General features: G+C 43.3%; 1 protein-coding gene across 4 annotated transcripts in view; it reads left to right on the top strand.

Moving 5' to 3' along the window:
* SGMS1 (sphingomyelin synthase 1) overlaps positions 1-13,671 on the top strand; it is a 335,579-nt gene that overhangs the window by 308,791 nt on the left and 13,117 nt on the right. For all 4 annotated transcript variants that reach the window (XM_052660727.1, XM_052660728.1, XM_052660726.1 and 1 more), the window contains one exon: positions 2,325-2,442. In XM_052660727.1, the coding sequence (XP_052516687.1) occupies positions 2,325-2,442 (118 nt within the window). The remainder of the gene's footprint in view (positions 1-2,324; positions 2,443-13,671) is intronic.

The following is a 13,671-nucleotide window of genomic DNA, read 5'->3' as shown; positions in this document are numbered from 1 at the left end:
GTAAACAAAAGCTTTTCTCATCCTCTATCACTTTTTTGTATACCTCATTCTCAGGTAATCCTGAGTCTTCTCACTGCTGCTCAGATGTGACTCAGGTTTGAGCTATGGAAATAGGTGTTTGTGCATGTATATATCTTGTGTGCACCATGAAGCCATCAGGCAAAGTGGTTTTAAGGTAGCAGCAGTCATCAGAATGGAGTGATAGCGGTCGTTTTGTTTCCCTTCCTCTGAAGACACTGGCTCACCCGAATAGCCTGATACGCCAGTCTATTTAGATGCCATGTTCTGTTGCAGACGGTCTGTTCTGTTGTAGATGTTTCTTGCATCATTCAAGTAAAATTGAACATCATTTCTGTTTCTTTGAACAGGATGGCGTGAGAGGGCATTTTCTTTTTGAGAAAAATGATCATTGTATCTTACAATGTAAAATTCAGTTGGTTATTTCAAGTATTTTGGTAAGGCACTTATAATCTAGTAATCTGATCTAGTATTGTCCCTCTCTATATTGGTTAATTATACCGTGCTTTTCATAATTCCTGGAATTAGAGGCACATACCTTTATAAAAGACAGCTTTGTACTGAATAAATTCTTGTCCTTGGGGGTGACACGCACAGCTTTAATAAGAGAAAATAGACCTTTCTCTGTGGTAAGCAATTTTTTGACCCAGTGTCTAAAATTGGGGTTAAGAGTCACAAGACCCGAACCCTACCATTACAACCTAAGGACCTTACGTGGACTGTGTAGTTATGAATGAAACACTAATATGGTCACCTGGATTATTTTTAAATTAATTTTCAGTCAACCAAGTGGCATATCACTTCATCCCTCTTGTTAAAAAATACAGATGACACAGATACCCCTCCAACAACCAGACCCCAGTAGGAATGTCCATCCTGTGTGAAAACAGAGCTGCATTGTACAGTTATGCAGCGACTGAGTGTTCCGTATCCTCGGAGGAAAGCCTGTTCATTGCTTCTAAGAATATTTGTGTTTAAGTCAGAGTGCCCTGGGCCGAGGGAAACTTGAACTTCTCGAGGCTGAGGAGGAGGAGACCCACAGGACTGAGATTTTGGTAGAACAGGATAGCGGAGAAGGCAGTGGCACCCCACTCCAGTCCTCTTGCCTGGAAAATCCCATGGACGGAGGAGCCTGGTGGGCTGCAGTCCATGGGGTCACTAAGCGTTGGACATGACTGAGCGACTTCCCTTTCACTTTTCACTTTCCTGCATTGGAGAAGGAGATGGCAACCCACTCCGGTGTTCTTGCCTGGAGAATCCCAGGGATGGGGGAGCCTGGTGGGCTGCCGTCTCTGGGGTCGCACAGAGTCGGACACGACTGACGCGACTCAGCAGCAGCAGCAGCAGAACAGGCAGGTTGAAGTAGAGAAGGAAGGAACATTCTTGTCCAAGGAGACACTGGAGTTTGTACAACTTGATCTAGTTCAAGCTACACCTACATGAAACTTACTGTTAGGAGAGGCTGTCAGACTCAGTACGCGTGCCCGTGTGTACTCATGAAATACTTCCACCAGAACCACCCATAAATGTGAAATGGAAAAGATGCCTCCTTCTTGCTTATTTGGTTATTCACCCACATAACCCACACACTTGTTGACCACCATTGTGCATAAATGCAAAGATTGTCCATACCTTATTTCTTATGTTCTTATCCCTGGTTTACAGATTAGGAAACTGATACTCAGAGAGTGTCAGTAGCCTATCCCAAGGCCACATTGTTAGGGGAGACAGGTGTGGGTTGGATGCTGTCATTCAGACAGGCTCTTTTCTTGGCATCATGCTTCTTTGGAGATCAGCTAAGATAATCAGTTTCTGGGATACAAAGGTCCAGTGGTTTAATGCCTTTGACTCACTAAATGTCAGAAAAGTTTTGAATTCTCTTGGCATAAATTCATTACAATCTAATATCATTGTAATTTTCTGAACATCTTTTTTATGACAGAAAAGACACTCCCTAAATGTTTAACCACAGACCCTGACTCAGCTCTGGCCCATCAGCTGAAACCCTCCTTGTCCATCAGTTGAATGTCAACTGGTGTTTCAGGTCTCAGGAAGCCCCGTTAATAGCAGTGAGGGGTGTTTTAAACTCCCTTGACCTTAAAGTTAATTTAAAACAAAGAAAGGAAGAAACACAGTATCATTCTCAAAAGCTTCACCTTAATCTGCTCTTAGCTATAGTTTCAACGTTCTGATAGCAATCTCTCAGGTTGTTTGGGGGTTGGTTTGTATTGTTGGAGCACTGAAAACTTCAATGAACCTGCAGAATTTCATGACTGAGTGTCTGCCCTGTTTTTCCCTTTTTCTAGGTCTATTATTAGCAGAAGATTTTTCTGCATAGTTGGCACGCTGTACCTGTATCGGTGTATTACAATGTATGTAACCACACTCCCAGTTCCCGGTATGCATTTCAACTGCTCTCCGAAGGTAAACCTTTCCTCACTGTAATTTCCCTTTGTGTTTTTTCTCATCTTGTTCAGGGGGTCCTTTGATTTAGGCCAGAGGTGAAAATTTCTTTAGAAGCAACCCCCCTCGCCTTCATCTGGGAACATTACTGAGCAATATAGTTAGGTGACCCCACTCCTTCTCAAAATCCCCAGACCCTGGCAGCGCTTCCCAGCTGGGGGGAATTTGTGGTCTACTCAGTGTGATGGAAGCAGCTCAGCTTTGTGTGTGGGTGTAGCTCTTTGGTTTCCTGCCAGACTTTTAAAATATCATTTGCTCCCTTGTTAACAGCTCCAGAAGCTTTTGTATGCTTTTCCCCTCTCTTAGATGGAAAGTTCGATTTCAAATAGTATTTTTTCCTTCTTTCTATTAAGCCCTACAGTGGGAATCCAGAAGAGCAGAGCTAGGGACCCCATTCCTAGCTCCTTGCACCCTTTTGTTGTCCAGCAGCTCTTTGCGACTCCATGGACTCCAGCACGCCAGGCTTCCTTGTCCTTCACCATGTCCCAAAGTTTGCGCAAACTCATGTCCTCCACCCACCAAATAAGATCTCTCCTCCCTGGTGGGGCGCTTCACTGTCCTGATCTTCTCTAGTAGCAAATAAGCTTTTCTTTAAAATAAACTCTATTCCTTTCTCACTGTCTCTACCTTCCCATCAGATTCACCTAACACTCCTTACCCCAGCCTCTGCTTTGGCATAATTTCAACTGGGAAGATCATCATAACTTTATGAAAGGATTAGCAGGAGATTTAGTCTTTAAAACGTTTAACTTCATGAAAGCTCTTCAGTGCAAAAGGAAGTAGAAGCAGCTCATTTTCTCAATCTGGGGGGAGAAAATGTGCAATGCTGTGATTGTATGTTTGAAATGTTTGGAAGCATTTCTTTGTATCACACTTGTGCTAGTGAAACACCCTTTCAGTTTCATTCGTTTGCCCTTGCGTTCCTTCCATAAGAGACATTCTGTTTGATAGAATCTTGGAAGAGGGCTGAAAAAAATCAAGCCCTTGAAAGAAGGATTTTTAAAGTGGTGACTTTATCCTTTGAAATTTTGGATTTGTTTAGGTTGCTTGCTTATTGTGGGTCCCCCTCCTCCCTAGAGTTAACATAATGTGCTCAGAGGCATCTCGTTTCTTACTCCACTCCCGCATTCTTGCTGCAGTCTGTTTCTGTAACGAGAGAAGCTGCCCTGGAGAATGAACGGTCCCAAGGTCCCATCGTCTCCCTCAGCAGTACTGCCTCCCTGCACCTCCTTCTCGCTCTTCAGCCCTGCTAGAGAAAGCCAGACTCATATCTTCTTTATCCTCAGTGAAAACTCTCCGGCACTTGCCTGAAGCTCCTGACTCATCGGAAGCTTCTTGTTGTCACTGAGAATCCAGTGATGTAAACTCCCGCGGTGAGGCTGGCTTGATAAGCAGTGTGTTTTCAGTAGTCGGCTGACTGATGGTTTAGTTCAATCCTTAAAAAAAAAAATCTGTGCATGGGAAGTTTTTCCACCAAGGAGCATGTCATACCAGTTTAAGTAGAAGTGGAGTCTGGTCAAGCCCATGTTGAAGATAGACCCAGCATCAAGGGGCTGTGCTATATAGCCTTTCTCCCAGGTCTGATTGCAGCCTATTTCTTCTTAGGACTAGTCACTGGCAAACCCGCTGTTGGTTAGCACTGGCGTTTACGTCTTGAGTCATCAGCAAGACTAAACGAAGATCCTGCAGTCAAAAATAGCTTGTGGGTTTTCTTGGTAAAGATAGAGGTTAACAGGAACTGTGTGCCCAACCAAACCCAAACATGTCACTTGTTTATCATGCTGCCAGAAACCCCAACTAGGGCCATCTTTCTGTGACAGTCTTCTGGAAATTGGAGTCTTTAAAGTGAAGTATACAGGAGGGAGTGAAATGTTAGCAGAAGTTATTAGTAAAAACTCATTAAATCTAATTCTTTTGTAGAACAGAGCTCATGGAAGAATGGGTTCAAATGACAATTTTTTATTCTGAAATTTTCCAACTGTATCCCAAGGAAGAGAAACCGGTATAAGGAACCTTCATACACTAACACCCAGATTCAGTTCTTATCCAGATTTGCTTACATTGGCTTCATCTTACTTTCTTTTTTTCTTTTGAAGTATTTTAAAACAAATCCCAGACAATGTTACTTCTTTGCTTCATTCATATTTAATATGCATCTAAGTTTTTGGACATTTTATTTCATAACTTGAATTCTGTTCATACCTTCAGCACAATTAACCATAATTGTTTGGTACTGGCAATTACTAGTTCATGGAATATCTTGATTGTCTTTAAAAATGCCCGTTTTAAAGAACAGTTGATTTGTGTAAATTAGGATCCAAAGACTGTATGTAACATTTAGTTGTTAAGTTTCTACATTCTAGAGCAGTTCTTTCTTCCCCACCCTACCCTTTTTTAAATCCCATCGGCAACTGGTAGAGATCTAGCAGTTTTCCTGTGGAAGACACCACATTCTGCATTTATCCGTTTGTTTCTTTGTAGTTCAATAAACTTCTTCCTCTCTCTTCCGTATTTCCTCTAAATAGAAAGTTGTCATGGAGACTTGATTCAGTCATTTTAATTTTTTGGCCAGAACACTTCATGGGTAAACGAGAGTGATTTCTGAAGCTAGACAGAAGAACTGGGAAAGGTCTTAAAGGCTTGGTGGTATCTCTTGGAGTCAGATCAAGCTTAAGGAATTGGAGGTCAGACAAGGGCCAAAATATTGCAGTGGGGAGCAGTATCCAAAGGGAGCAGAGGGGGTTGCTGGAGAGATCCCAGAGACCAGCTTTGCCTGCCTTGGAGCCGTAGCTGGGGCTGGGTTAGTCAGACCAGAAACGAACCTTACTGAAAGTCATCCAATCCAGTGTCTTGATATCCTCGCCACCACCATCTTAATCAAATTCTCTCTGAACCTTCGCACAGAGAGGGAGTTATTACCTATAACAATGCTAACCTGCCCAGCAGTAGGAAGAGTGCTGGGGTCAGAGTGAGGGTGGGGTCAGCCGGCGCTTGCTAGTTGTGTGGCGGTTGCGTCTAACCTCTCAGAGCTTCGGTCCCTCTGTTGGCAAGACAGGGCTTATGACACTTTTCGCATTGTCATAAGGAATCGTGAGAGTGGAAGAAGGCGTGAACACATGGGGTCTGTCGCTGTAAAATGCTGTACGGAAGGAGGAAAGCTTTGGGTGTCACCATCATGGTTTCACCCCTAGAGTGTGATTCATCCCCTGAAAATGTACTTACCATGAATTAAGCACCTGCTGTGACTGAGGTACTGGAGAGCAAGGGTGAGCAAAGTCGACAGAAGTGCCTGCCTTTGTGGAAAATGCCTGAAGACCATCTCAGCCAAACTTGGATCTTATATAATGTGGGAAATGCTGGTATATGAGGGCCTTAAGCTAAGCCACTGGGCCTAGGGATAGAGAGGAGGAGACCAATCTAAGCGGCTGAATCAGTACAGCTTAGCAATACATTTGATACAGGGAATGAGGAGAGAAAGGAAGGATTTCAAAGGTGACTTCAGATTAAACAAATAGAGATTGAGGTACTTGTGAGACATCTCACTGGTGGGATCCAGACCAATGAATAGTGTGCGTCTGAAGTTAAGGGGGAAATCAGTGCTAGAAGTTAAATATTTGTGATTCATCATATCCTGGATGGGATGGATATGGATGAAAAGGCCAGAGACAGGACATAAAAGTACGAGGCTTCCAGAACTGGGTATCCCCTGACTTGAGACACCATCCAAGGCCTGTTGGTTGGTGGATACTCTTAATGATCATCAATTATCATTAAACTCCAAGGGTAGACAGTTGATCTTTCGAATATGATTTCGTTAAGCGTGTGAACTTAAACTTGATTCTGTCATCATACAAAGCTCCATAATTAGTATATTTAATTCTTCTCTTAACGCCCATTCTCAAAACACATGGCTTCTAAGAAAAATGTTCCAACAGGTATACAGTATTAATTATGAATACCATCCCTAGGACTCATTCATTTGAGGGCAGTGTTCTCTTTGCTTCATAAAAATGTTACAGCTCAGGGAAGTAATTGTCGTGTGAATGATGAGGTGAGGAAGAGAAGGAGGCATGTCATCAAATACTCCTGTAACAGAGATGAGCCGCTGGGGCGTGGGAAGGGAAGGAGGCATTCACTTCCTGGGTCAGGAGCTTCTGGGAAGCATTCGACTAGTGTCCCAGTATGTGACATGCTGGGCTCAGGAGGTGGCCAAGTTTGTGACCCGTTGATTACCCCTTGTTAATTATCTCAACACAGCTTTTCTCCAAGGAGCATGTATCCAAACCAGGAAACACCCTCTTGTCATCTTTTCCAAATTTCTAGGATTCAGTTTTTAAAAACAAACAAACAAAAAAGCAGAAGCATTCTTCTGTGTCCTAAGACTTCTGTAAGAAGAAATGTTGCTGTTTGAGCAGACTCTACAAGAAAAGAAAAAAAAAATCCAAATCTACCCCAGGCCCCAGATTACAGATACACTAATGTTATTGAAAGAGAGGGTATAACTTATGCTGTTTTTAGCTCTCATTTTAAGAATCACATGTGTTCATCGAGTGGCTGCGCTTTAAAGTGAGAGTCACGTTGGTTCTGTTATTTGGTCTCCATGGTGACCTTAGATTTGAAAACCTTCAAAACGAGAGAGTTTTGTTCCCGCCTGGGTACTTAGCTGGCTAATGCCTTCATCTGACATGGTGTTGTCAGTGAAATAATTCTCTTGAACTTCAAAGATATGTCTTTTTATTTTCCCTTTCAGCGTACTTGAACATAGCCCACTGTGGGACAAGGGTTATGTTTGGGTGTCATCTGAGATTAACTGTTCAGCGGAACAATAAAATACACACGTAATAACAGAGAATCTTCGTATTCTTTACTGCCACTTCAGCTGTTTTGTATGGGTGTGTTGCACAAATTAGAACGATCAAAGCACTCCTTAGTTCGCTGCTAGGCCACGGTGTAGTAATTCTCCCCGTCCCGGGTCTCTTTACTGGCATGCGTTCAGTCTTACAAGACAAAGGATTCATTGCTTTTCAGGATTTTATATCTTTTTAAGTTCTTTCCTGCTTTCTTAGGTAACAGCTTGAATGTTTGAAAGCTGCCCTCCTAGCTTCTGCTAACCTTATCTGCATTTGAGAATATGGCTCGTGTTCTCTTACCAAAATAACTTTATGTCATCACATTAAATTGTGTGGAATTTGCATTGTCACTGCTTGATTTTACCTGATGTTCTGCTTGCCTCCCAGTTTCTTTTCGTCAGTATAGTTTTCATTTTGTTTATTCTCATTTAAAAAAAAAAATTCTTGCTTATGATTTCCAATATCCTTCCCCATACCAAGTCTCCTTTTCACTTTCCTTTTTCTCTCTCCACTGTTCTGTTCCTTTTTCAGGAATGAAACAGAAAAAATAAAGAAATGTACTAAGTCACATATTTCTTTCTTTTTTTTAAAAAAAGGTGTTTTTTCCTCCATTTTAAAGAAATTCTTCAGTTGTTGCAGACATTGTAAAAATAAAAAAATTATACACTCTCCGCCTTATGTTTCAATATATTTCTTAGTTCTTTACGCATATTTTTCTTGCATAGTTCTAATCATGCTTTCTTTGCAGTTATTCCTGTGTCATTATGGTTAACGTTTGTTATATGCATTTTTACATGATCTTATAAACCTTCTAAATGCTTTTAGTTTGTGAGAAGTCACCAGGGATTGTGAGGCAGAGAGAGGACAGATGACTTCTTTTCATAAACAAGCAGATTGCTGACTGCATTTTTTTAAGATTCGTCCGTTTATTTGTCTGTTTTTTGGCTGTGTTGGGTCTTCATCGCCGCGTGCAGGCTTTCTCTAGCTGCTGCGAGCAGGTGGGCAGCTCTCGAGTTGTGGTGCACAGACTTCTCATTGCAGTGGCTTCTCTTCTGAAACACAGGCTCTAGGCTTGTGGCTCAGTAGTGGCAGCTCCAGGGCTCAGCAGTTGTGGCACACGGGCTTAGTTGCTCCTCAGCATGTGGGATCTTCCTGGACCAAGGATGGAACCGATGTCCCTTGCATCGCAAGGCAGATTCTTAACCATTGAACCACCGGCGAAGACCAGATTGCTGATTTCTGAAAAAAACATTTCTAGAGGACTTGTCCTGTGTGGGATAAATTTTGAGGATACACAGATGTATCAGTCAGTCACAAAATATGAAGTGAAAGTTGCTCAGTTGTGTCTGACTCTTTGCAACCCCATGGACTATGTAGTCCATGGAATTCTCCAGGCCAGAATACTGGAATGGGTAGCCGTTCCCTTCTGCAAGGGATCTTCCCAACCCAGGGATTGAACCCAGGTCTCCCGCATTGCGGGTAGATTCTTTGCCAGCTGAGCCACCAGGAAAGCCCAGGAATACTGGAATGGGTAGCCTATCCCTTCTCCAGTGGATCTTCCCAACCCAGGAATCGAACCAGGGTCTCCTGAACTGCAGGCAGATTCTTTACCAGCTGAGCTACCATGGAAGCCCGTATGAAACCAGTCAATCCTAAAGGAAAGCAACCCTGAATATTCATTGGAAGGACTGACGCCGAAGCTCCAACACTTTGGCCACCTGATGTGAAGAGCTGACTCATTGGAGAAGACCCTGATGCTGGGAATGATTGGGGACAAGAGGAGAAGGGGGCAATGGAGCATGAGATGGTTGGATGACATCAGTGACCTGATGGACATGAAGTGGAGCAAACTCTGGGAGATAGTGAAGGACAGGAAAGCCTGGTGTGCTGCAGTCCATGGGGTCACAAAGAGTTGGACACAACTGAGTGACTAAACAACAACAAATGTATCAGGCAAATGGGCATCCAGAAACCGTGACAGACATGTACCGTGTAAGATTACTCTCTGACTACAGTCCTCACTCTAACAGACGTTTGGAGCTCAGTTGCCATGGAAGCAGGGAAGAAGGTGGCAAACTCTCCTGGGAGTGTTGGCTGCACTGAGGGGGTGCTGTCCGAGCCAAGTCTGAAATGGATGAGAGGCAGTTGGCCAAGTGGAGTTGATTGCTAGGTGGAGAAAACAGCGAGGGTGTGAAAGGGAGTCTAAGAACGCAGTAACGTTAGACACACCTGGCATGTGATCCTGTGGGCTGCGTGGCCAGAAATTAAGCCAGAGAGGGAAGTTGTGGGCAGATTTTCAGAGGTCCGGTCACTTTTTCCGAGGAGTCTGGCCCCAGGAAGACCAGAAAAGTTGAGGCAGGGACTCTGGTGTGATGACATCTGTCTCTTAGGAAGCCGTCTCTCGTGTAATATGGAAAGCAAGCTATTTGGGAGGTGGGGAAGGAGGTAGGCTTCGAGTAGTGCCAGTTTATGTGTGCCTGTTCATGCCGGGTATGAGTCTAGATGTCTTTTCATTGCATTCTCACAGTCGTGAAAGAGCGGAAGTTGCAATTGGTCCAGAGATGCTGGGCTTGCCTGTTGTCCTGCAGGTACTGAGTGGCAGAGGCAAGAAGTCCGGCCTTGTCTCTGTTCCTGGCACTTCATGTGAGGGAGACAGACGAGGCTGCTTTTGTGCAGTTTTTTCTGAATTTAGAGAAGAGGAAGGTCTACATCAGGGCAGACATGGGGAAGGTGACAAAGGTTTCCTACGTGGCAGCGGCCATCTAGTGTGAAGAGAGAGAGCATTCCCCAAAGACATCCAAAAGAGCTGCAGAGGTGACGCTGTATGACTTCATGAAGCACGATCCAGAGTACAGGCAGATGGACAACAGGGGTTTCATCCCAAGGAAGTTTCCAGATCTTTCCAGACACTACAGGCTAGTGGATTCAACTCAGAAGCCATACTGTCCTGCTTGAGAGACTCCCACAGGTCACGTGTGAGACAGTTTGAGCATCACAATGAAATCATGACAGTAATTATACATTAATAAGAAGCATTTAAAAAATTAGTGATAAGGGAGGAGAAATTAACTACTAGATATTAAAGAAGTACTAGAAATAGAAAGTCTCCATTTTTCAAGCACTGTAGTAATATTTTAAACAAAAATCATCTGTAGATGCTAAAACCATTGGGTGAAAGATGGGGCACCACAATATTTAAATCATTTCAAAAAGTCACATACAGCTTGTTAATAATAAAGGGGCAAAGGTGTGTATTTGGTTGAGAAGGCTGTCAGACATTCTGGCAGCCACCTGGTAAACCAGCTTCAGGACAAATGATACCAGATGTTCTTTGATTTGATACATTGGGTAGGGCACATCATTCTGTGTATTCCTGCCAATAACATTTAACCTGAATTAAAACATAAGGAAACAATCAGATAAAACTAAGTGGAAGGGCATTCTATTAAAAAAAAAAAAGTTGTCATTAAAAAGTGACTGAGAAACTAGTAGAACAAGAAGATTCAAGAGGGTGACAGGTACCCTCTATTCATCTCCTCTGATTGGATCCTAGATTTGGGGGGAAGCTATACAGGACATTGTTGAAACTGTGGGGGAGTCTGAATAAGGATGTGTGTTAACCCCAGTGGTATTGTATCATTGTTAAGTTTCATGAGTGTGATTACAGAAGAAAATGTCCTTGTTGGCACCTTTAAAGGTGAAGTGTCATAACTACTCAACTTAATTCTCATGTGGCCCAGGGGAAAAAATAGGAGAAAGAGGAGAAGCAAACGTGGCAAACCACTGATAATTGATGAGTCTGAGTGAAGAGTCTAAGGATGTTCGTTCTTTTCTTTAGATTTACACGTTTTCAAAGCAAACATCTGGGGGAATATTTTTTCACTTCATGACCTGGTAGGCTAAAGGACCTAAGTGATCATTTTTGTTGAAGGGAAATATTACCTGACTGACATGATGGATTTCTTTAATGTGGCCAAGAAGTATCTGGATAAATGCAAATCCATAGCTGACATTTATTTAAGATTTTATGAAGCTTTTGGTAAGTCTTATTACTGAAGGCCACGATGAAATTTTTTACGTTTTTTTCTGGGGAAAAAGGAGGCTGATTGAGGATTAGTGTTTTACTGCTTCTAATTATTTCAAATGGGCTTCCTTGCTGGCTCAGTGGTAAAGAATCTACCTGCAGTGCGGGAGACACAGGCTTGATCCCTGGATCAGGAAAATCCCCGGGAGAAGGAAATGGCAAACCATTCCAGTATTCTTTCCTGGAGGATCCCATCGACAGAGGAGCCTGGCAGGCTGCAGTCCATGGGGGTCACTAATAAGAATCAGTCACAACTTAGCGACCAAACAACAAATGAATTATTTAAAGACCCCCTCCCCACCTGGCCTAGGAACTGATGGTTACGTTGGATAATAGAACAGAAACAAACCCCTCAGAACTTAGTGGAGGAAAAGTGTTTTTTCAGAGTTATATGTCTGGGTTCTAAGAGGACATGCATAGGGGAATCTCCCTACTTCAGATCATTTGAGGTGTTATAATATTTGCAGATGAAACTAAATCTTTCCAGGGGTGAAACTAAATCTTTCAGATTACCATCTGAGGAAGAATTCATAAAAGTGATCACAGATGAACATGCATGAGGGCTCTGTATTTAAAAAGAGAACAATCCAAATTTCACTTTTGGGCTGCTAGGCATTGAGTTCTCACTTAAGGAACCTCTCGCCCAAAAGATGGCCCTAACTCAGTCGTTGTAATGCTGTCTGATATCTGTACAGCTCTTTATAATTTTAGCAATCACTTTTACAGACATTATCTCGGTTTGATGGTGAGGGTTGAGGGTGAGGAGGTAGTGTTGTCATCATTTGACAGATGGGAGAACTGGAGCTGGAGTGGATAAAATGGTCTGTCCAGGGCCACCTGGAGAGCTAGCCCAAAACAGGACTATGCTCCTTGTCATTCTTGTGTTTGTTTTGTTTTAATTAGAGGATTCTTGCTTTACGTTATTGTGCGGGTTTCTGCCGTGCATCAGCAGCCACGTGTCCCCTTCCTCCTCAGCCTCCCTCCTGTGCCCCCAACCCCGATCCCACCACTATAGGTTGTCACAGAGCACCAGGATGAGCTCCCTGCATCACACGCAGATATGAAAGTAAGCTTCGAGATCTTCGGAGCCTTCCTCCAATACAGCACAATATAAAGCAAGGAAAGTTAAAATCAAACTGAAACACCTTGTTTAAGAAAGCAGAAGATATGCAATTTATTTGTGAAAGATTCCTATGAAAATAACTTTTAGAAATGAGAAGTCTGATTTAAGTGGGAAAAGCAATGAGAAATCTTCAGTGAATAATGAACAAAGTTTGTAAACTCTTCAGCTATGTTGAATGGCATGTGTAAAATAAAGCCTGCCTAGCTGATTTTTCAGGGCTGCTCTAAGATGAGGCATTGGTAAGAGGCAAAGACTATATTAAAAAGCATTTCCCTCTTTAGCACTCACTTTCAGCCCTCCCTTCAAGTTAAACCAAAGCCCTGGATTCGTGCATTGTTGTTTGATGAGTTTGGGATCCAGGTTCTCCCTCTCCTGCCAGTGTGAAGCATAAGTGAAAGTCCTGGCTTTTCAGCTGTGGTTAGGAGATAGACAAGTGCACAAGGCCATCCGCACAATGAGTGGTGTTAACAGCCCGTTACTAGAGAGCCGTGTACTCAGCACTGAAAACATACTTGGGGGAACCTGTGTTTAGTAACCAAAGGCTCACTGGTTCGAACCCCTCTGGAGTGGTCTTTCTCATTCAGAAGCCTCTCCCTCTGCCTTCTGCTCTGTTTCCATGTCCTGTACTGCTTAAGTGATTCGGCCAGTTTACTTAAGTTCTTGACCATTTATTAGAAGTCAAAGAAAACTGCTTTGTTTTTACTGGAAAGTGATTTTCCTCTGACCCCGGGAGACATAAGCATGTAGATAGATACAAGACCTTGTCACAGCTTTGAAGTGCCCACTGAGGAAGTGCTTGTGTGAACGTCCCCCAAATATCTGTGCTTTCAGAAATGACCACTTGAAGGCCTCCTGGTGGGGAGGTAACAGCTCCAGGGACACGCCAGCCTCTTTCCCACTGAACACAACCCACAACACAGGCCATGAAGTCTGGAGCAGCTCTTTGATGACTCTGGAAAAGGGTAGCGGGCAGAGCGGAGAAGGGAACTGACGTGAGAAGTGGGAAGTAAGGAGAGTCCAGCTGGGAGTCTCCTGTTTGTTGCCCCTGCTTCTTCCTCTTCCCCTCCCCCTTTCTCCCCTCCTCCCCCTTCCTCCTTTCCCCCTCCTCTTCCGTCATCCTCCTCCCCTCCTCC

Source organism: Budorcas taxicolor, chromosome 23 (genome assembly GCF_023091745.1).
Source record: "Budorcas taxicolor isolate Tak-1 chromosome 23, Takin1.1, whole genome shotgun sequence".
Lineage (NCBI taxonomy): Eukaryota > Metazoa > Chordata > Mammalia > Artiodactyla > Bovidae > Budorcas > Budorcas taxicolor.
Note: the sequence above shows the minus strand (reverse complement) of the source record. Positions and strands in the feature narration are given on the sequence as shown.